This window comes from Drosophila persimilis, unplaced genomic scaffold, assembly GCF_003286085.1.
Source record: "Drosophila persimilis strain 14011-0111.01,24,50 unplaced genomic scaffold, DperRS2 tig00000124-arrow-pilon, whole genome shotgun sequence".
NCBI classification, from domain to species: Eukaryota; Metazoa; Arthropoda; class Insecta; order Diptera; family Drosophilidae; genus Drosophila; species Drosophila persimilis.
The window spans coordinates 9,169,046-9,191,115 of NW_020825294.1; the positions used below are offsets into that span (position 1 = coordinate 9,169,046).

General features: G+C 45.1%; 5 protein-coding genes across 6 annotated transcripts; 2 read left to right on the forward strand and 3 right to left on the reverse strand.

Annotated features, from left to right (window-relative positions):
• Nucleotides 1–49: 49 nt before the first annotated feature.
• Nucleotides 50–978, reverse strand: LOC6596652 (ER membrane protein complex subunit 3). Its single transcript, XM_002021624.2, has 2 exons — nt 799–978; nt 50–735 (listed from the first exon to the last, which is right to left on the reverse strand). Exons 1-2 carry the CDS (start codon nt 945–947, stop codon nt 141–143), a joined length of 744 nt encoding a protein of 247 aa, XP_002021660.1. The 5' UTR covers nt 948–978; the 3' UTR covers nt 50–140.
• A 526-nt stretch (nt 979–1,504) lies between these two features.
• Nucleotides 1,505–2,020, forward strand: LOC6596574 (protein dpy-30 homolog). The gene has a single exon (XM_002021625.2). The coding sequence runs from the start codon at nt 1,559–1,561 to the stop codon at nt 1,928–1,930; it is 372 nt and encodes a 123-aa protein (XP_002021661.1). The 5' UTR covers nt 1,505–1,558; the 3' UTR covers nt 1,931–2,020.
• LOC6596575 (nuclear pore complex protein Nup107) lies at nt 2,005–4,689 on the reverse strand. Its single transcript, XM_002021626.2, has 2 exons — nt 2,483–4,689; nt 2,005–2,418 (listed from the first exon to the last, which is right to left on the reverse strand). The coding sequence occupies exons 1-2, from the start codon at nt 4,635–4,637 to the stop codon at nt 2,054–2,056; spliced, it is 2,520 nt and encodes an 839-aa protein (XP_002021662.1). The 5' UTR covers nt 4,638–4,689; the 3' UTR covers nt 2,005–2,053.
• Nucleotides 4,690–5,452: 763 nt separating this feature from the next.
• LOC6596576 (zinc finger protein 34) lies at nt 5,453–8,646 on the forward strand. The gene is made up of 2 exons (XM_026987453.1): nt 5,453–5,802; nt 5,908–8,646. Exon 2 carries the CDS (start codon nt 5,934–5,936, stop codon nt 8,046–8,048), a length of 2,115 nt encoding a protein of 704 aa, XP_026843254.1. The 5' UTR covers nt 5,453–5,802; nt 5,908–5,933; the 3' UTR covers nt 8,049–8,646.
• Nucleotides 8,647–10,068: 1,422 nt separating this feature from the next.
• Nucleotides 10,069–20,222, reverse strand: LOC6596577 (protein phosphatase 1 regulatory subunit 14B). 2 transcript variants are annotated; one of them, XM_026987343.1, is made up of 4 exons: nt 19,958–20,222; nt 10,894–11,165; nt 10,754–10,828; nt 10,069–10,679 (listed from the first exon to the last, which is right to left on the reverse strand). In XM_026987343.1, exons 2-4 carry the CDS (start codon nt 11,104–11,106, stop codon nt 10,596–10,598), a joined length of 372 nt encoding a protein of 123 aa, XP_026843144.1. In that variant the 5' UTR covers nt 11,107–11,165; nt 19,958–20,222; the 3' UTR covers nt 10,069–10,595. The 2 variants fall into 2 exon arrangements, with proteins under 2 accessions (XP_026843144.1, XP_002021664.1); XM_002021628.2 differs by having other exon boundaries at nt 19,849–20,222.
• Nucleotides 20,223–22,070: the final 1,848 nt, after the last annotated feature.

Genomic DNA, 22,070 nt, shown 5'->3' on the forward strand with positions numbered 1-22,070 from the left:
GGGGGCAGGGCACGACCATAAAATTCCCAGTAGTACATAGATAACATGGTTTATTGTTACCAAAGTCTACTCTACAATTAAACAAAATCTTCTTTGTTATATTGGAAATTTGCTAGGACATCTAAATTGCGAAAACTTTCTTATTCACTTTGGTCGGAGGCTGCAACGATGTTTAGCATGTCGGCGTCTATGTTTTTCAGGGCATTGTGGTACTCTGTGATCTCCAGCGCCTCCCATTCCGCTTTGAAGGCTGCCTTAGGGTCCTGCGGCATGGTCATGGCGGCGCCAGTCATTGCATCTGCCTGTGCCTGAGTCTGGTCCGCGTGGTTGTTCTCGCCCAGGACTAACGTGTAGATGGAGCGCAGGCCGAATACGTTGAGGAAATACCAGGAGGCGGATGAGACCCAGGCAGCGTCCAGGGAAGCTAGCTCAACTCCACGTTGTAACATGGGCTTGAAGCGCAAGGTCAGCGGAAACGGCACCTTGGTGGTCACGAAACCAGAGAACATCCAATTAATCCATCCTCCGATGACGACCATCGGCAATACGTTGATGAAGTTCCCTTTTACCATGTCAGTCAGCATGGCAGATGAGTTCTGGGCCACAGGCGCCCGCTTCTGGGTCTTGAAGTAGCCCGTTTCCTCGCTGTTAAAGTAGTTTTTCCTCATGGAGAATGACTGGGCGCTCAAGTATTTGCCATTTTCCCGCAGGAGGCGAGCGCGAATCATGGCTTGACTGCGAACGAACCGAAATCACTTATAATCAATTGTCTTACGATGCACTTTGCTCGCGACTCACCTGTCCTGGATCTGGGTTATTTCGGCCTTCTTTTGGGTTGATATCAGAATAGACACATAGTGGCGCACTATGCCAACCAAAAAGGTGATCAGCACTATGGGCAAGAAAACCCACACGCGAATGTCCGGATCAATGAGCAGCTCCGTCATTATTTGATTAATAATTTATTTTAATTAATCAACTTTTTCGGTTTTTCAACAGGAACTAGGGTTGCTATATTCATATATCGATATGTATACATTTTTGTATAATATTTTATGCAATCGGTATTTTTCTCCAATATGTAGAAATGGATTAGGAAATGGAATGAATATTATTTGACTGCATTATGCACTAAAGTGTTTGCTTCAATATTTTAAAGAGCCCTTGGTCCAAACATTTAAATAAAAAACATGGAAACTCTAGCAGGAATTGATGTATGACATTAGACTTTGCTAAATTTGCTGCCAAGGGAAGATAGCATGATAGACGGTTAGTGACCGATTTTTTGGAACTTAGTCTAGTTTTATTGGTAATTGGTAAATTTTGCGTATGGGAATATATGTTAAATCCATGCTGCTTATTAGTTTTCTCGAAAACCGGCGCAGGAAATTTTACTTCTTGGCCAATTATTGTCTATACAACTCGATACATCTATCGATACCTTAAAGTGACTTACACTAAGTATGACCATATCTTGGATGTATATTTTGACCACGGCGAATTCTGTCAGGCGACGCCAGCTAAATAATTTTAATTAAACCAAAGGATCGATATAGCTATGGAGGCCAAATCGGAGGCACCCATATCCCCAGCCTCGACGCCGAACGCTACCGCAGTGACTGCAGAGGCAGCCAAGGAGCAAAACTGCACTAGCAATTCGCAAGGCAACTCGGTCCCCGCGGCGGGAACCGGAGCGCCACCAGCCCAGGCAACAGCTTCAGCCCAGCAACCACCCATCAAGAAGCCGAGCCCCAGCTCGCTACCCACACGCCAGTATTTGGACCAGACGGTGGCTCCCGTGCTACTCCACGGACTACAGGCTCTCGCGCGGGAACGTCCCACAGACCCTATTCAATTCCTGGCCTCCTACTTGCTGAAACACAGCAATGGATGTGAGGACAATGCCCCGGTCACCGAAGGAAACTCCTAGACATACGTAGCACGTGACCTTGCCTCTCCCTATCCCCTTCCCACTACATTCTTAAGCCAATAAAAATCTATAAATAAACGTTTAAAATTAGATATATATCGCAAACAAATCGAATTCGAACTTCTAGACGGTAATGGGGTAGCCCCAGGGATCCAGTTTCGAGTTGAGCAGCTCCAGGGAAGTGTCGGCAATCTTGGAGAGCAGCTCGGCCATCTGGTGCTTGGTGTAGACTTTGTAAAGCTGACGATGTTCGCTGGCTAATTCATCTGCCAGGCGCACACAGCCAACAAGGTCTCCGGACTTAGACATAACTTCATGAAGGAGGAGTGCGATCTCGGGCAGACAGATGGAGCGCAGCTTTTCCATCTGCAGCTGTCGATTCTCCCAATTGAGCTGCGCAGCATTTGCCGGCTCCTTAGAGATGAAGGGGTCGACTAGCCAGCCTTTTTCCGGGAACGTCAAAATGTTGTATAAAGCTTCCGTTGTCTCTGGCGAATTGGGAATAGAATCACACGATGATTGAATGGACTTTAAATTGATTGTTATGCTTACGCTTTGCCTCCTCCTTGACCTTCTGCTCCCATCTTTCCAGCTCACTGCGATAGGTCTGCTGCTTTAGCTCGCACACCAGCCGCTCCGTGAAGTTGTCCTGGCTGGTAGCCCCAATGACCACCGGCTTCTGCGGAGGATTCTTGTAAAGGCAATTCCACTCAACGAAGCTGTCGACGCCAGTGAGGTAGACCTTGTAGCAAAGATATTCCTTCAAGCTGCACTCCTCGCGAGGGGGCAGATTATCCAAGGAGCCTACAGTACCTATTAGACGGGTGACCACGTCGCCGGGCACCATCAGGAATGTTTGGCGCATGCACTCGATCTTGTTAGAAGCCAGATAAATACGCATCATGGCACATGCTTGCCAGAGAAGTTCGCTCCGCTGTTCCGGCAGAAAGATGAGCCACTCCAGAGCAGCGATCTTGAACTGGTCCGAAGCAGATATTTCTCCTGCATGCGGTTCCCCGAGATCTCCCAGTGGATACTGAGCGTGTCGTATATTTTCCACAGTAAAGCGGGTGATCTGCTCCACGTCCAGTCCCGCTTGCAATGCAGAGTCGATGGCCAGCTCTCGCGCACGTTTCTGCTCAACTTTTTCAAGGAATTGAGAGTAGAGTTTTACTTGGAGCCGGTTGGACAAGGGCGCACAATAGTAGGCAATAAGCTGGGCATCTCCACGAGCGAGCAACGCCTCTACATAGGAAGCGATGATTTTTTCAGCCATCTTTTCGTTTTCGACACGTCCAATCTGCCGCAGGAACAGAACAATGTGGGCCATAAAGCGGAGCTGGTGAGAAGACAGCTTGCTGATGTCCGTCTCTAACCAGCGCACCATTTGCTGGATCAACTCGCCACACGTGTCCAGGATGAGATGTCTCTGTATGATGCCCAAGTGGCCCTTGGCAAAGTCCTTCACAGACACATCTTTGGCTACATTCAGTTCGTCGAAAATTTGCTCCAATGTCATTTTTCCGTTCCAATAGTCCTCGGGCATGTCCTGATAACGCTTCGTGCAGTATTCTCGAATCTCCGATTCCACACGAATGTCGATTTGAACCTTGATGTGGGCCCAGAGCAGATCATGCCAATTGCTGTGTGGCAGTGCTTTTAAAGAAGTCAAGTGTCCCGAAAAGACGCCGGCTGTGGCGCGTGTGAACACGTCGTAGCGGTTCGAATCGGCCACACGCCAGGCGCACCTTTTCCACACATCGCGACGAGGGTTTCCCTCAATGGGCAGTTTCTCGTTGACCAGGGATCCGCCGAGCTCAAAGTTTGGATCCTCGTGGAGCCTCCATCCCTCCAGTATGGCAGCTTTCCACGTCTGGCCGTAGTGCTTGCACAACTTAAGGGCATCATCGATACTTCCTCTCCTGATAGCCCCGAAAATCGCGCGGCCCAACCTCATATTGTCTTCCTCGTCTAGAGCGTGCAGAGGACGATTCTCTCTCACAGGAGCATCGGGATCCAAGCTCGTGACAATTTCATGCTTTTTCCCGAACGCAACTCCCTGTAAATTCTCTAACTGGAAGAGCGTGTTCTCCCAGGCCATCATCCGGTCGTGGTAGTGAAGCAAATTCTCTGCATCCTTCCCGTCGTAGCTGGCCTCCAGCCAGTCGACAACCAGCTGGTACTCCCTCAGGGTGGAATTGATGGCATACAGCTGAGTGATTACCATTTTCTCACTGCCTCCAAGAGTGCCTCCTTCCTGCATTTCATCGTCTGCTTGGGTATCCGTCTGTACCAATATTCGATCATAGTAGATGCCATGGAGCAAGCGCCAAGTGTTGATCTCCTGCTTTAGCCAATTAATGCTGGCCGTTCTGTGCGCGGCGCCCTGCTCTCCGCCCATTCCCTCTTCAATTTCCAGCTGCAGTTGCTCCACGACCGCCTTGCACGCTAGGGACAAGCTCAGCAAAACATCGAAGGTCTCCGACTCGCTGGTGTGCGCTTGCAGGATATTAAAGAATTGGGTGAACAGGACATCCATCCGGCTCCTGCCCCGGTTCGAATCATCCGTGTCCATTAGCGTTTCACTCAATGTCGTCACATTGTTTTCGGGACGCATCGAGCGGGATAGAGTCTTCTGTAAATTAGAGCTATTCGCACTCGTTCGCAGCAATCCACTGCTACTCATTCGGAATAGGCTGTCGGCCATGGTCGGTTGCAAACTTATTTGCTGTTTGTTAAATCAAATCAACACAAAAATACACGACGATAAAATGCCGGCTCCAAATCAGTACTGCCAGTTTGGCATATTTCAAGCTAGATCTCACATTTTGAGCATTGAGTACCTAAAAAGTTTGTAGCCAAAACTACTACTATACAATATATGCATGTAATTTCAAAAGGCAGTGCCAAAAAGACGGAGAGGATAGGATGTGTTCATTTCAATAAAAAAAAACTACACCACGAAATGTATTTTTTTTTACTTGTGTTCAGTCTGTCTTATTTTTAGCTCATTTATTTTCTGCCTTAGCCACTTCTGGTATCTAGCTTATATTGTCTCGAAATTCTAACGATAGGTATCGATAAATGGGTGGTATGTTATCACTGGATGTTATTTAAAATGCTACTGAAAACATTTAATAAAAATTGAAAATCCTGAATTAAACTTAAGCTTTTTGTGGTAAACTGTAACTTAATGCACATTTGTCAGAGAGGAGTCGACAGCTGAAGTACTAAAATTTTAATTTGATTTTGGATGCTTAATTTTTAGTAATATATATATATTTATATCAGATAAACTAAAGAAATAAATTTAATTTCAGATTTAACAGCACAATACACACTATTTTTCAGTTAATTAATTGCTGGCAATCGCAAGTATGTATTGAACGGTTTAGGCAGGTGTTTAGAGGAGTGTACACGTCTGGCTTGAATGATCGTATGTCGTATGCTGTCATGCAGACGCCGTCTGAGCGTCGCTCACCTACCCAACATAAAACATTTTTCTTTTATTTGTTGTAACCATTAAGAGGACGCTTGCGACTTTAATGCTCTTCCTTTGTTTTATGCGCTGAGCGCTGCCCCTTGGCAGCGTCTGTTTGTGTACACCAAGACGAGAATTGGCCGATAAACGCGAATGAATATGCTGAAGCTCTAGAATTCAAATTACAAGAACAAACAGTTCACCTTTGCTGAACGCGCAAAAGCTGAAAAGTTGAAACATGTTAGTTATACTAAAACCAAACACGCAAGCACGAAACCTGAATAGTACCATAGTGATATAATATACAAATGTATGTATGCACGTACATGCATATGTGTGTAATTGTTTGCTAATCGTTGAAACTGGAAAATAAACATTAAACTCACCTAAGGTACGAGAGCATTGATTTTTCATCTGACGCTTCTTATTTTTGTTGTTTTTTGTTGTTGTTGCTGTTGCTACCGCTATTGCCATTGCTGTTGTTGTTCTGTTGCAGCCTTTACATACACACGACACGTCAAGATGGCCGTGCAACTGAAGCATAATTACCACCACCTGCCATTGACCATCACGCCGATCCTGTGCCAGCCAGTGCTGAAGCCGGCTCCGGTGCCACCGAAGCCGGAGGCCCCCGACCTAACGTTTCACTGTATGTGCTGCTCGGAGTACTTTGTACATCCCCTGGCCCTGTACCAGCACATGAATAGCCGCCATCCGAACGAGCCAGCACAAGAGCAGAAGCCAGGGGAGTCCCAGGAGCAGCAGGTGGAGGAGGGCGAGGACTACAGTTGGATATTCGAGCCAGTCTGCGAGCTGGAGGAACAGGAGCAGCAGTCACAGCCTGCCAGTGACGACAGCGACTCATCCGACGAGGACGACAGCGATGATGATGACAGCTCCGATGATGATGATGACGACAGCAGCTCCAGTTCCAGCTCCAGCAACTCGTCCAGCTCGACCAGCTCCATGCCCAGTTCCACCAGCAACTCCACTACCCAGCAGAGTCAGAGTCAGAGTCAAGAGCCCATGGACTCCTTAAGCAAAGGAGTTGGAGTCTCCTTCGGCGAGTTGGAGTCTGCGCACCCCATGAGGTGTCTGCTTGCCGGACCGCATCCAAACGAATTCCATCTGCAAATGGCAGATTCTCGGGAGTCCACTTCGATTATTCTACTGCAACCATCCATGAGCATCACCCCACTCAGTACGCCCGTGAGCCAGCCTCATCCGCCTCCACCGCCGCTGCCCCCGATGAGCATCTCCCTGGAGCCTGCTCCTATCAAGCGTCGGCGCGGTCGTCGCAGCAAGGCGAACAATCCCATGCTGGACTCTGCATTGGCCGCGAATCCAGCGGCGCAGAAATGCTTTCAGTGCTCCCACTGCGAGGCCAGCTTCCCCAATGCTGGCGACCTCTCCAAGCATGTGCGATCGCACATCACCAACAAGCCCTTCCAATGCTCAATTTGCCAAAAAACCTTCACCCACATCGGCAGTCTCAACACACACATCAGGATCCACAGCGGCGAAAAGCCGTACAAGTGCGAGATCTGTCCGAAGGCGTTCACCCAGTCCAGCAGTCTAATGGTCCACATGCGATCCCATGCCGTGCGCAAGCCGCATCAGTGCGTGCAGTGCGACAAGGGATTCGTGAACTACACCTCGCTCCTGCTGCATCAGAAGACGCACACAGCACCAACGGAGACCTTTGCATGTCCGGAGTGCGAGAGGGAGTTCAAGGCGGAGGCACTACTGGACGAGCACATGAGAATGCACACCCAGGAGCTGGTTTACCAGTGCGCCATTTGCCGCGAGGCCTTTCGCGTCAGCTCCGAGCTGGTTCAGCATATGAAAAATCATATGGGCGAGAAACCGTTCACCTGCTCCCTCTGCGATCGCTCCTTCACGCAGTCGGGCAGCCTCAACATACACATGCGCATACACACCGGGGAGAAGCCCTTTCAGTGCAAGCTGTGCGAAAAATGCTTCACGCAGGCCTCCAGCCTCAGCGTTCACATGAAGATCCATGCTGGCGAGAAGCCCTTTCCCTGCCACATCTGCGGCAAGTCCTACAGCCAGCAGGCATATCTGAATAAGCACATCCAGAGCCACAATCGAGCAGACAGTGTCCCAGGAGTGACACCTACACCGGTGCCCATGCAGCGGCACGAGACTCTAGTGTGTATTGTCTGCGGGTCATTGCACGCCGACGCCACCGCCCTGGCCCTGCACGTGACCAGCCAGCATGCAGCTCTCTTGGACAACATTAAGCACACTGCGATGCCCACACCAGCTCCATTGGATGGCAAGTGCAGCCTGATACAGCAGCAGGCCTACATGCAGCGCGTTCAGTCGATGCTGCAGCAGATGAGCCAGCAGCAGCAGCAACTGCCAGCCATGGACTCCACTGGCGAGGACGAGGAGGATCCCGAAGAGGAGGAAGATCTTGAAGAGGAGGAGGAGGAGTCGCTGCCAGAGGCCGATGATTGCGAGCCCAGTGTTTCTGCTTCCGAGCAGGAGACCGTAATGGACTCGGACATGTATTACGAGGAGTTTGCCGACATGGACGTGGGCTGCCAGGAGGAGGTGTGCGGCGACTATGTCGATAATGAGGAAGAGGTCTGCACGGAGGAGTTCATTTAAATTTAAGGAGCTTACGTTTTGGCCATCGACCATAAATAATTGTCCCGCATATTTACACAAGGAATGTGGATCGGTTCCCGAATGCTCAGCAGATCTTCTCAACTTTTGGGATTGGATTCGATGATATTCTCGAACCGTTTGCATTCCATGCCTTATCACCGTTTGCTCATCATTATCTTGTATCCTTTAGTAGAGTCGTTATTTATTTTAATTTACCAGAAACTTGTTCTATGTCTAGTAGTACAACATCTCATGTTTCTCCATCACACCCCTGGTAGCAGGTACCACTTCTCATATAAAATAAGAATTATATTATCCAGAGTCTAGAACACTCTTGGAACGGATGCATTGTTTTGCACATTATCTTCTAAAGGTATTAAATTTACATTTTGTTAGTATTAAGACTACTCGTATTTTAAGCTGGTCATTTAGTCGCCTAAATGATATTCCCAATTACCGATTCCCACGTTGAGGCAAGGCACAAACTGCAAGCCTCGACAATTCCACTCTGCATAATTCCCAATATACATACATATATTGTAAAGTCGCCTTAGAGCACACCCTGAAGAGATTACATTAATCGTTACTAAAAAGCAAACCAGTCAAACGAATTTTAATGTGTTCGCACGCCAGAACCAGTCGTCCCAGATCATTCAAATCCAGCGTTGGATCGGTTGGGGCCAAGTCGGAGGATCCAGTAGGCGTACAGTGCTTACTTGCAGATACAGTACTATTACGTTTGGAAATATTCAGGACTGGTAATCTTTCAATCCCATTTGAATTGTGTGTTTAAGGTTTTCAGCTGTTGGCGAACTGCCAACTTGTTGGAAACTGCGATAGTATCAAACTCTGCGATACTATCAATAGTTGGCGGCAGATATCGGAAATTGAAATGCCGCCGTTTGGACAGTTCGAATTATATCACTTGTTTTTGTGTTGAATAAAAAACTCCAGAATTGTGTGTCTAAAGCATCAAATTTTTATTGTAAACTTTTCATTTGCGTTTTATAAATATGTTCCTTTAGCTTTCCTTATAGTGTGCCTTATATGTCTTATAGCGTGCGTACTCGCACGAGAGTATGGGTGTGCTTTAATGGATAACTTTAAAATGAGAATTGGGTGTGTGATTAAGTTTATGCTCGAATGTTTTAATGCTAAGGGTGCCTAGAATGTTATGCTTGTGTTATGTGTAGCACCTAAATGGAAATATGCGATGATTAAGTGTTTTAATAGTATGCAAGTAGCATTTTATAGAGGAGTTTCTAATACTTTTCAGATCTTATTCTGATAGAGAGAAGAAGTGGCATATTGTGTGTGTTGATTTCCAGCTAAAACTGAATATGTGCTTAAAATTGTTTCGTAATTATGCACTACAAATTCCCCAAATTACCCCCTGGCCATATTGAGCACATTTAAAATACTTTTACGTTAGTTTTTGATTGATGGGGAATTACTAGAAACTACTACAAATGTGTATGTAGGTGTACTCGTGGAGCGAAGAAGTGTCTAGTCAATGCTTTATCAAGGGTATTTACAAATTGTAGGGTATTGCTTATGCATTCGAGTTTATTGTTTATGCTGTGATTGGGGCTGTTCCTTCAATATTTATTTACAATTATGGAAATGGTTTCGTGTCATTTTGTTTTAAAATGTGGCTATCAGCTATCGACCTTGATCTTTGGATCTCTGGGTCTCTGGATTTCGAAAACACAAATCGGTTCTACTAAAGTTACAATACTAACCCTTACAGAACCGCTTTAGTTCCGAAATCAGTTATCTCAGGAAAAGAAAAAGTTGTGATTAAAATTCCTTTTTGCCAGGCTTTACTGTACTCTTCTGCACTCAATAACTGTTTGTATTTGCTTTAGCGACTCAGCACACAAGCTTTCCCCACTCCACGTTTTGGCAGTGAACCTGAGCTTACATCTTTGTCTTGGGGATCGACTACGTCACAAGAACCGAGCCGGCGCTCTCCCAACTTTTTGTTTTTTCTTTGTTTTTGTATTTAATATATAATAGATACACGATTTAATGGTACTTTAATCGATTAAAATAAGCACATACAGGCGAATTTAGCGAACAACCAGAGTGTCGGTGAGCCCCGATCTCGCGAAGGGGATGATCTTTCTTCAAGAATGGAGCACAAAATTCTTAACTTCACTAAACATGCTTAACATTCGTTTTTGCTTTCAGGCCAGTTCATGTTTGGTTATGTTTTTTATTTAAACAATCATGTCTCATCACAAAATTGATGAATTCACGTTCATAGGCTTAGGGCTAGCGATCTGGCTTTCGTAATCGGTGACTTAAATTAGAAACACAACTTTGAATTAGTCAGCGAAAAGATCCGAACTATCAACTAAGGTAAACAGAACACAGAACCCAGAAATTATGGGGAAAAGTTCCGGATGGGTTAAACTAAAGATTTGTAACTGAATTCCTTGTTCTTTGATTTTCGGGCTAAACTTAGGGTCCTAATTATTTATTGTTGCACATTGTCTGCATATTGTATGTGTAGTTCTGCTGAATGATCGAGGGTCTGGAGATTTACAGTGTCTTTGCGCGATCCAGCAGGTCGCTGATGAACTTCGATATGTCCGATTGCGGGCGTTTGCAGACTGATAATAACCTCTGCGAAAGGAGACCACCACAAAATACATAAGCATCAGAGAGATATCTGGATAGTCGCTGTAAGGTCTACTCACTATAAGATGAGATCTCCTTATGTCATCTGTGTCCATGTCCAATATCTCGTCAATGTCCACATCAATGGCCTCGCTCTGGGGTCAGAAGTTAGATGTTATTCACAGAAAATACGACCTTGTGCTAGTCCTTGAATGCTTACCGGCGGATCGAAGAGCTTCTGCAACTCGTCGTAGAGCCACATCTCCACAGCGAGGCGCTTGCGGATGAGGCTCATCTGGTGTGATCCGTATTTGGCTGTGAGGAACTTCTCCCTGCGCTCCTTCACCTCGGCCCCCTTCTCGTTGAAGTTGACGCGTAGATTGGTCCGGTTGGGGGATCGCTCGCAGTCGTTCATCTCTAGGCCGCACTGCATTTTTCTATCGATTCACGGATACAAGCTTCGTTTATTGAACCTTAATTAATTGGCGCTGCCTGTAATTGAGGAAAACAGTTGGAAGATCGGGCGAGACAAGTGGTTAGACAATGGTTGCTTCGATGGATGATTGTTTCAAATTGAATCAAACTTAACAGTCTGCAACAGTGTGGGGCCCACCACCAGAGTTCAACATTCATGCGTCACACCCGTTTCTCTTCCACAAGAGCTCAGACTCGGCCATCGGCCATCGGCTTATGGATGCGAAGACGGCTGAGACTGGGCCTGGGACCCGTTTCTGGGCCTAAAGGCATTCTCAAAATACCCGCATCCGTGAGTCATGGGTCTGATTCATGCATTCCACTATACATTAAACATTTGTGTACTGTACTTTATCTATGCCCAGGAATTACGATGACATGCGAACAGGAATAATTGCTCACATGTCACGGCTTTGTCCTATTTCAAAGTGTACATATATTCACCCTCGTTGTCGCATACATACATAGGTCTGCATGTACATATATATTTAACAGTTTAACAGTTAATTTAATTAACGTGTAACGTATGGTTCTCTGATTTCTGACATTTGACTTCTGTGTGTGTACGTAGAGTATTGTATGTGCGAGTCTGTATGCTGTAACTGACAGCACCCGCTCATAGCAAATTTAATTAGTGAACACCAAAAAAACCACAATAAAATCCAACCTATCAATTCGAGATTGGGCTAGGGATATTCAGTACCAAAACAGATCCGAGTATTTTCTCAATTGATTCTCCCTTTGTACACATATACAGATATGTGTATATGGTAGTTAATTCAAACAATTGACAACTTCAATTGAAGAGGAACTGGCCCACAATCACCATCAAGCTCATACAACACAGAAGATACATGTTTAAATCTTTAGAATATTTATGGTTTAAATTTAAACCTCTGCGTAAGATCCATGCTAAGAAGGAACATAATATTTATGCAATGTGTTAGCTTTGAGAGGAGACTATTTTTCTCGCTTATATTTCACTTCAAAAACCCCCCACTAAAATGATTATCCGCTGCACATAAGTACATATGCTCTTCCAATTTCCGCCGCTTATTATTTATAAATATTTTCATTTCAGGCCACATTTGTCGCCTTTCAGCCGCACGAGAAAGGTAAAATAAAGGTCAACCCCCTCAAACGTCGATAGACACAGGCGCCAGGCACAGGAGGGCTTGGTTAACGCGCCACCTGACGCACATTCGTATTCCTGCCCCCACTTGCCGCCCCACAGGCCGAAATCAGAGCCTTCGAATTTCCCGTTTGGCACACAAAAGTCTTAACCAAGTTACTCCACTTTCGCTTTCATCTCAAACTAGCCCGAAATGGTCGACTTGTCGAGTGTTGACATAGTTTTCGTGCCTCTGTTTTGTGTTTTCGCATGGTTTTTGAGGTATTTGGAAATGGCAGGCAAGCAGGAGCAGCTGTGGCCGAGCATCGGCTGAGATCTTTCCGCATTCACCGCTAAAAATAGAGAAACAATGCCCCGAACTTCTCCGCTGACGCTATCTTTTCGCACAGTGGAATATTCCGGCCCGTGCGAAATCTGATGCGGGGCTTGCTTAAGTAATCCCAAGAAGTCATGAGCCATTATGAAACGGACGTTTATTTTGTCACTCACATGTCAAGCCGACTGGAAGCGAGAAGGAGTGCGTATCCAAGCGGATTGCAGGGGGGGCTATGCATGTAATGTGAGATTTCCCTTCGGGGAGCTCCGCGTGCAGTTCGTTTTTGCCAAGGCTTTGCTATGCAAATTGTTCTAAATGAAGCTAATTGTGTGGATCCGTCTGGCCTACTACCTGTAAGAGTGTATCCAAGGCTACCAGACTTAGGGGTATCCAGGACTCACTGATAATTTCAGAAATACTATACACAGGTTTCAATTCATATTCAAATAGAAATATGTGTGGGAAATGTTTCAAATAAATGGGACTGTTCCTGAGAAAGTGCGTTTCTAGAGAAAATAGGGTATCGTATCTCTCTTAAAATCTCTCCCACAACGCTTAGCTCTCAAATGGCTGGGAGCGGCAACGTTAACTGTGGGATCTAGTAAATTATGTTGATATCTGAGGAATTTCCACAGATTTTCCCAAACTCTGAAGAAACGAGAGCAAAAACTATTTGACCGAAGATTATCAAGTACGAGATGGTGGGGATGGGATGAGGCTGAGGTGGGCGGAATATAAAGGTAAATTACATGAGTACCCTTATTATTATTGCTTGCCACATCTGACGCTGACGCTGGGGCTGGGGCTTTGCATAAGTATTATGTTGAAATGGCTCCAGCAATGCGGCCGTAACATGCAACATGTTGCATGTTCAGCGGCCAGAAAAACAACAACAAGCTACACATAGTATATGTACATATATAAGGTAGCTGCGAATAAAATTGTATCAGCAGAGGCCCAACCACGGCACAGCGTGGCAGAAACTTCCGGAAACGGTGGCAAATATTTCCCACATGTGGCAGGGGCCTGGGCCTGGGCTGGCTACCGATTTGACTTATGCAATTCTTTTCCTTTCTATTTCTTTTGTTTGTGAAAGGAAATTAGAGCCACTGGACAGAACGACCAGCCAAACCCGAGCCCGAGCCCGAACCCATTCCTGTTGCATGCGACTGCAATTTTCTGAATAGTCTCATGCATTTCAAATTGATTCGATTGGAACAAAACCCATGGCTGATGGCGTATCGATCCGCGGCTAGTATTAAAAATGTAAATTGGCATCTGTCCAAATACCCAAACCCTCCGACTTGGCCTCTAACCAGCCCGCCCACACATCCAACTGAAACGTCAACGTTAATATTTAAGTGATGGCTGCAGCCTAGGACATGGCATGGGATATCAAATGAACCTTAACAGTCTATCAGACGGGCATAAAATAGGGACCCTTTCGCGGGCCGTCGAATCTAATCCAGAACAAAATCAATCCAGAAACAACAGCTGCAACGTGGACAGCCTACCTTCCCGGCTATTCCAATGGTTTCATTGATCTATATCTAGTATTATTGAAAATGGCATTATACATTGGGTATGGCTACACAGATATGACTTTTTTTGCATTTTTGAGGATGCATTTGATGAACTAGAACTATAATTATAATCGGATCAAGTTCGAATCGAAACAATCTTAATGGTTTCACTGTGGAATGCCACATAAATGCAAATGTAAATCGCAGCCATAAATGTAGCCATTCCGCAAAGACCTTTTAGGAATCAGTCGATTTGAGGCCCCCCAAAATGGAAATTGCGTTTTTGGGCAGGCGCCAAACGCTGAGTGCAGAAAATTCATGCTAATTTCAAGGTAATTATAGGTATTAATTATACATCAGACGGCATTTTAGACACTTGCCCAACACGCAATTCGAAATTGAGTCAGAAAACACGAATATCAAACTGAATTTTGAATGAATACCCAAAAGTGGGTACGAGTAATGATTTGGCCAACTTTTCACATTACTTTCCGATTATGGTGTGAATTGAGACATTCTAGAAGGTCAGACCACTGCGTAATTCAGACTGCGGCTCAATTTTCTTTCAGAGCTAACCCTAATTTGCATTTATAAGAGCACGAATGAGCCAGAAAAGTAAGGAGAAGACACCAAATCCAAAAAATCCAGTTCATCGGGTCGGACCCAAACTAAGCATGGCATTAACCTACATATCGATACTGATTATATCTGTGAATCGGCTTTTGCGTTCTTCTCGGAGATTCATTCAAGCCGAAATTTTCACATACCGCACCATAATCGGGGAGAGGGAAAAGTGAAATGTGACGCTTTTATGCTTAAAAGCCTACGAAATAAAACTAACAAAGAGCCAGCGTTTGTTTATGCAAATGCTCCATGGCCCAAAGCCGCTGCTCGCGGCTTGTAAAACTCCATAAAAGATATGAGAAAAGTCTGTCCAGACCTGAAATCCAGTTTAGAAATATTTTCTATAGAAGAAACGTTAAAAACTTCCACTGATATTGTAGAGAAGTTCCATGACATCAGCCTTGGTGTACCGATATTGGCTTACACCATAAATATATTGCTCATCAATCGCGCTATTCAACTGGCGGCTTATCAGCCAAGCTACAATAAACAAAAACCCATTATTTGAGTTACAGCCTCATTTAAATAAATCGAGGCATTACAGAGGCAGCTACTGATAACCCGCAGATGAAGCTGATTCATGCAATCTTGAAGTATAGTCAGTCGGGGGAGAACCAACTGAACAACACGGCCAATTAACATACATATTTCCCTTGTGGTTGTTTTTTATAAACCTACTAGACTAGTGATTGATTGGAGAGGTTTGATTCTATGCCCCGCTAAACACGCGCCTGTCACTCGATCAGCCTGAAGAGCTGTTCGGACATTGATAGGTCGTTAATTTCCTTAGAACCTATCTCTGAAAAAAGCCACATCACAAATTAGCCAAAAACCAGGCGCTGATAAATGGATCCATATCTATACAGATAAGGATATGTACAACGATATAGATTCCATATACATATGTACGCTGTATGATTTATCAGCTAATTTTTTGATCTTTCAGTATTTACCTATGTACGAATGTACGTATACCACCATTAAATAAAAAGCTGATCCAGAAACCATTCAATAATTATTATGGGGAAAAAACAAAGCCCTGCAAGTTCTCGGGTTCCCAGCTGGGCAATCACCTCATCGCCTCATTTTGGAGGGAGTAGACTTTTGCGGGATAATATTCAAAAGTTAATTTGGCTTATTGCTTATTCATTTTGGTCAGCCTCCTTTCAGGGTTTTTTTCTCTGTAGATCCGAAAAGGGGTTAAAGACAAGGAAAAAACAAAAGACCATCACATAAACTGCTCTAAGAGGCAACGTTATGGATAAATAATTGCCAGAGAAAACACCTACGATATCCACGAAGATGCGAAGAAGTCAAGTAGCCGGGCCGAGCCGGCCATTAGGTAGGCAGCCAAGTAGCCAGACAGCGGTTGTTGACCTTACAAGTGCCAGAGTCAGAGTCAGAGGCAGAGACGGGGCCAAGAGATGGGCATATTCAAAATGCTTACTGGGCAACTGCCAAAAGCGAGTTGTCATGGAAATGTTATACGGGTACCCGCGTACCCGCAAAGTTGAGCAAAAAGCTTTTCCTAGACAAATTACCTTCGGTAAATGTTGGCCGACTCCGGCCAAGAGTTCTTGGTACTCGAAGTCTGGGTAAACTCTGTCGGCCTACGGCATACTTGCTTTTGCCGTGCTTTTCGGGGCGGAAAAAATCAAATAAAATACACTGGACCAAACTGTTTTTCCAGGCATTGTGCAATATTTGCTGGCTAATTTATTGTTTGCGCAATGTTTGTGTCGTTCTTGGCTCTCTGGGAGGTTGCGTCATGGAGGCTGTGAGAACGCTCGGCTAGGTGTGAGAATTCTCGTTGACTGATGGGCGCGAGTGGAATAAAAGTTTTGGCGTTTATAAATAGATGGAATTTGTCATTGAGTCCAACGCACTGACCGATATTTTGCAACGCGACAAGAAAAGCGGAATTCTCTGTGGGATCTAATAGGGGAATTGCACAACAGACACTCGTCCCATAGCCCACTAGCAGATAATAGACTTAAGCAGAATAACAAAACATATTTTGCCGACTAAAACGGAAATGTATTTCAAGTAATCTGTATATTGGAATTTGATAATGCAAAAGTTTTCCACATTAAGATATCGTTCCATTTCCGGTTTCTGTGGGATGGGAAATCAATTTGTTTTTTCACTCCAGCTGTGCGCCATTTGAGCCAAGTCCCATTTTTGGCCACGAAACTGCCAAACTCGACATTGGGGAAGTCAAAACATGTCCCCAAAAAATTATGTGATGGAAAGGAGCAATCATCAAATGAACATGAACATTCCCATGTCCCTGCGTGTCAATAGATAAAAATCTATAAATAACCAGAGCTATGATAAATCCACCACTAGGCACAATAGAAACACGCCACAGGCAGGTGGATGGGTGAAATCACGAGGACTGGAGGTCCCACTGCTTATTCCCTCGTTGTGAACTTATTTATGATTGCCAGGAATTACATACATGCCTCGTACATAACACAGACCTCGTATAACAGCGATTCTGGACAACGCAGAAAGATTGAACGAGCAGCGAGCATTGACACCAGGCTCCCTCCCCCTCTATCGGTACAAGTACTGCATGCAGACATACTCTGTACATATACTATGTATAAATTGTGTTTACAACTGCAGTTTTATAGCTGCAGACAGCCTCTGTGCATGTCCACGTTCATTGCCAGCTGTCGGCACTGGGTTAGAGTTCAATGAAATGTGCTCTCTATAGTGATTCATAATGGTTTACACATACTTAACTTATTTTCAGAAAATTTCTAGAAAGAAAGCATTCCTTTGAGGAAGAAAAGACGCCCGAAAATTGTGCATATTTTTTGAATAGCATATAGCAAAACATACGACTATGTACTCCTCTAATTCCTCTATGTTCCTCCTCTAATTGTGCATTAATAGTAATTCAAATTGGCTTTTTCAGCCACTCAAGGTAACAATCATTTATCAGCATTAGTTTCAGAAATAAATCAATTTATTCCAATGGCTCGAAGTGCATATCAAATTGGACACTCCCAGCAACTTCAATCACAAAGAACCCGGCCAAAATATCTGCATCTCTCTTCTTACCTGCCAATCATACAAGTCGTCCGTTACTCTTCATTTTTGAACGAGCATATACATAATACTCGAAGACTTCCGTTGGCAGATACAACTCCGTGTCTGCAGATAGCATTAATGCCAAACACGTCGTCTTCTACCTAAAAAACCCAGAACCCCGAAACCCGTCAAGAGAACAGAGCGAACACACAACGAAAATTGCTTATTAATCTGTTTGACGAAATCGCCAGAAAGAGACATTTAGGAAGTTACGTTTGCTTTTTGGATGATGTTTTTCGCTCGAATTCGTCTTGTTTGTTTTTCGTAGGCTATTTCTGGCCTCCACAGGATGTTTTTGAATGTTCAAAGCGTTAATGTTTGGATTCAGACATTATTTATGACCGTTTAACCATTTGTTAGGTTCAAGTTCAAAGCATCATCTATTCTCGAAATGGGGAAACTTCTTGTGGAGGCCTTCAGGGCAGACCCGAAGAACACAAGGCGTTTATCTGAATCGGCCAATCAGTATCAGCCAGCTGGATTTCAACAAGTAAACGTATAAATAAAGCTGTATCTTTAAATTGATTTCGGGAATGTCTCGAGTCGAGTCGAGTCGGGCCGAACAATAGAACCACAGATGAGGTCAAAGCCGATGGCGAGGGGGTACAGACTCCCAGAGATACGCCCGCAGAACGTGCGTTAGGCGCTTAATATACTCGTACGTATCTCTATCTCTATCTCTATCGGTGTCTGTATCTGTTTGTGAATCGCTGCAGCTGCAACATTGACCCCTTGTTCCCGGCCCCACAGCACTCAGCACCCTGTAAACATATCGATTGAGAAGACAAAGGCAAAAAAGAGAAATATGCAAACATGTCAGAATCAAGCGTCGTGTGTCCAATACTCAATGTATCTCGTATCTGTACGTATCTGTATCTTGTGCGACTTGTGTTTTTGCTGGCACTGCACAGTGATTAGACACAAGCGGCGCAAAATGTTATGACTGCGAATAAAACCAGGTTACAAAACACAGCAGACACAACACGAAGAAACCACAGCTGTCGACATACTTGGGCGAAAATTTCGTTAAGGAGTACGCGTATGTACACATATATCTAGATACATACATATATGTATGTGTGTGGCATCGCAAAGCGAGTCTGCGACTGATAAAAAGTCAATTAAACAGAATTACACACTCGTTCAAGCTGCTTCTCTTCCCAGAAGATGTTACCAAGGTACGACAAAGGATGTTCCTTCAGCGAATAGCTTGTACTCTACAGCCGGTCTTCACTCTGCCCCTTCCTCCTACGAGTATTTCAATATCTTCGGACATTGCTGCATTTGATTTTCTGGCCAACACGGAATCTCCGTCTGGCCAATGCTAATAGCAATTGAAGCATGTTCTGCCCCAGCCCCAGCCCCCGCCCCGCGGCTGAGACCTGGGGAGTGGAAGCGTGAAGCGCAGTTGCGTTTCGTTACGTTCCGCTGAGTGCGTGGCCAGAAGCGGCAACAGCAACAGCAACAGCAGCCGCCGCCGCACAGACCACCCTTCGCTGCCAATAAAAGTCCCACATATGAAGTTGTAAATATCGTAGAAAAACAGAAAATAAAAACGTTAATAATAAACGAGGCAGCAACCACTGCATAAAATTCCACAGCTCAACACGCACACACCGCCGGCTGCTGGCTGCTGTCTGCTTTCTGCTGGCGGCTTAGGCCTCTGTGCCTCAATGTTTGGACGGGATGGGATGGGACCTGAGACTGGGACTGGGATAAAGCAGGTGGCTGCGACAAGCACGCTTCTCCTGGACGCTTGACCGGCTGAGATCCACTCGACTGGCCAGCCAACCAGGCAGACTCGTGGACGAGTACGAGTATGAGCAGAACAAAAAAAGGTATAGCTATTTTCCGGTTCTCGTCTGGCAGCACAGCCTCTGTGGAGCAGGGAAATTTGTATAATTGTACCACATTTTCCAAAGTTTATTCTACCGATAAGCACATATACGCCACAATTCGGGATATTAAAGCACAAATATTCGCTAATATGATAATAAAATTTACGTTTTGGCAATGCTCCAGCGATCGTTATGGCCTAGTCTATTTTGAAATTCGATTGAATTGCTGTTTTCAATTTTCATCAGTCAGAAATTTCACTTGAGGAGATCTTTACTTTGTTTTCTTCTGCCGCTGTAGCCGCTGCCGCTTTAGGCTTTTCCACTTTTCCGCTGTTGCGACTTTCTGCTCAATGAAATTTTCATTTGCACCAGAGCACAATGAGGGCGACCGTGTGGCAGCAACAAAACGCAAGTAGCGAGCAGCAAGCACTCACACACACTCACACGCGGGACGCAGAGAGTTTGTCTAACTGTTTGTTTATGAGGCGGCGAGCGTGGAGCTCGGGAGCTTTCGGAACGGAGGTGGCAGTTCAAGTGTAGCGCGCGCGGCCGGTGGTGAAAGACTAAAACTGCAAACGGAAAAGTATCTGGCGGATACACACGAAAGACAGCTGCCCAACATCGCTGCGAGAGTAACAGCGCGCGAGAGAACCAGAAAGCTCGCTGCTCGGGGCGACTGCCGGCGTTCAGTGGGCCGAACGCGCTGAGTGGAGGGCCGACCGTGGAGCGATTAATGATGAGTGGAGCGTGGCTAGTAGAAGCGGATGACCGGCCCACATGATGGGCTCCGATGGTTCTACTGGATAGCTTCTGACATACATATAATTCGATTCTCTCGCTTTTTTTTTTTTTTTTTTTTGGGTTTAATGGTTTCGGTAGACAAAGTAAAGCAGGGAGGCTTGGGGGACTCGAGATCTGTAGATTTATTGACTTGCCAATCAGCTTTGGTAACACACGTTGATTTTCACAGCCACCTTCCACAATGCTGTCTTCGCCGGGAGCTCGTGTGAAGTCCGGCCTCAATAAAATTTGGTCTTGGGGTCTTGGGACCAACTAGAAATAAATAAATAGATGAGTTGCTCTATGAGAAATTAAAAAATAATAAATGAAACACATAACAGCATTCGAAAGTTCCCTATTTATAAAGAAGTCTTACTTAATTTTAACAATTTGGAGTGGGGATGCGGTATTACTAGCCGGAAACGACCCAAGGCCTCGTGTTGTCGCTGCGAATGCACCGCCAGAGTTATTCCCAGTGATTTCGATTATAGCCCCGACCCCCCAGCTGGACGCTGAAGTATCCGTACTAATATCCCCTTACTAATAAGCAAGGGGTTTTAAGAACAATACGATCTGGTGCAGGACAAATCTAAGCTAAGGTTCGGCGAAATTCTATACAATCTCTGCCCATGTGCTTCTATATAAGGGGGAAGTTATCGCAGGCAACGAAGATTGTGTTCTATACTAAGATTTGTTGGTTCCTTCCATTCAACCTGAGTTCTACCTCATTTTGAATATATCCTTTATTGGATGCGGGAATGTGGAGGGCTAGAAGCTCAGTGCACTGCGAGTGCGAGTGACCGTAAACTTGAAAACAGAACAGAGAGTGCTTCCGACAGCAGCCAGCAGCAGAGAGAGCAACAGCAGCAGGAGAGTAAACACCCTAACAGCGGCGGAGCGCACAAGTGCACTGTTAGCCAACATTCAGCTGTCAATTAAGCTCTCGGAGGGGATTGGAGGGGGAGTGGATCCATCTAGATGTGACAGGCGTCTGTCAGAGAGGGAAAAAGTTAAGTTGAACAAGAAACATTTAAGAAAATCAATAAATAAATATTTGAGAAGCAGAGCGGATGTTGGGCTTTGACAATGTCTCGGGCAGAACACGTTACCGTCTTAATTACCTTTCTAAGACGCTTCGTTACAACTCTTTCACTTTAAATTTAATATCTAATTCAACCTCTTTTTATTATGAACTCTTTATGGTTTATTGAGTAGCCATATAATCCTACAACCTGCAAAAACAATGATGAACTGCGAAAAGCCTCTGACCCTTTTCATGCGTTCGCCTGCGTTCGGGATTGGCTTTGGCCAAATCATTGAACTCTGGCTGCTGCCAAGTTCAAGAGTTCATCTGGAGACACCATCAGCATCTATCTGCACACACCCTATCCCTATCCCCACCAAAGTCAATTTCTTATGCTCTCAGCCATGTTTATGGCCCCTTGTTGCGCATTTATTGTGTGGTTAAGCAGTCTCTGCTCCCGCCGTCCCCCGTAATATCTGACACTTGAGGGTTCCTTGACGCTTTGCCTTTGGTACGAAAAATTCGCCTTTATGCTAACCATTAATTCAATTTGGGCAACCCCCAGGCCCCCGCTCGTCTGTCTA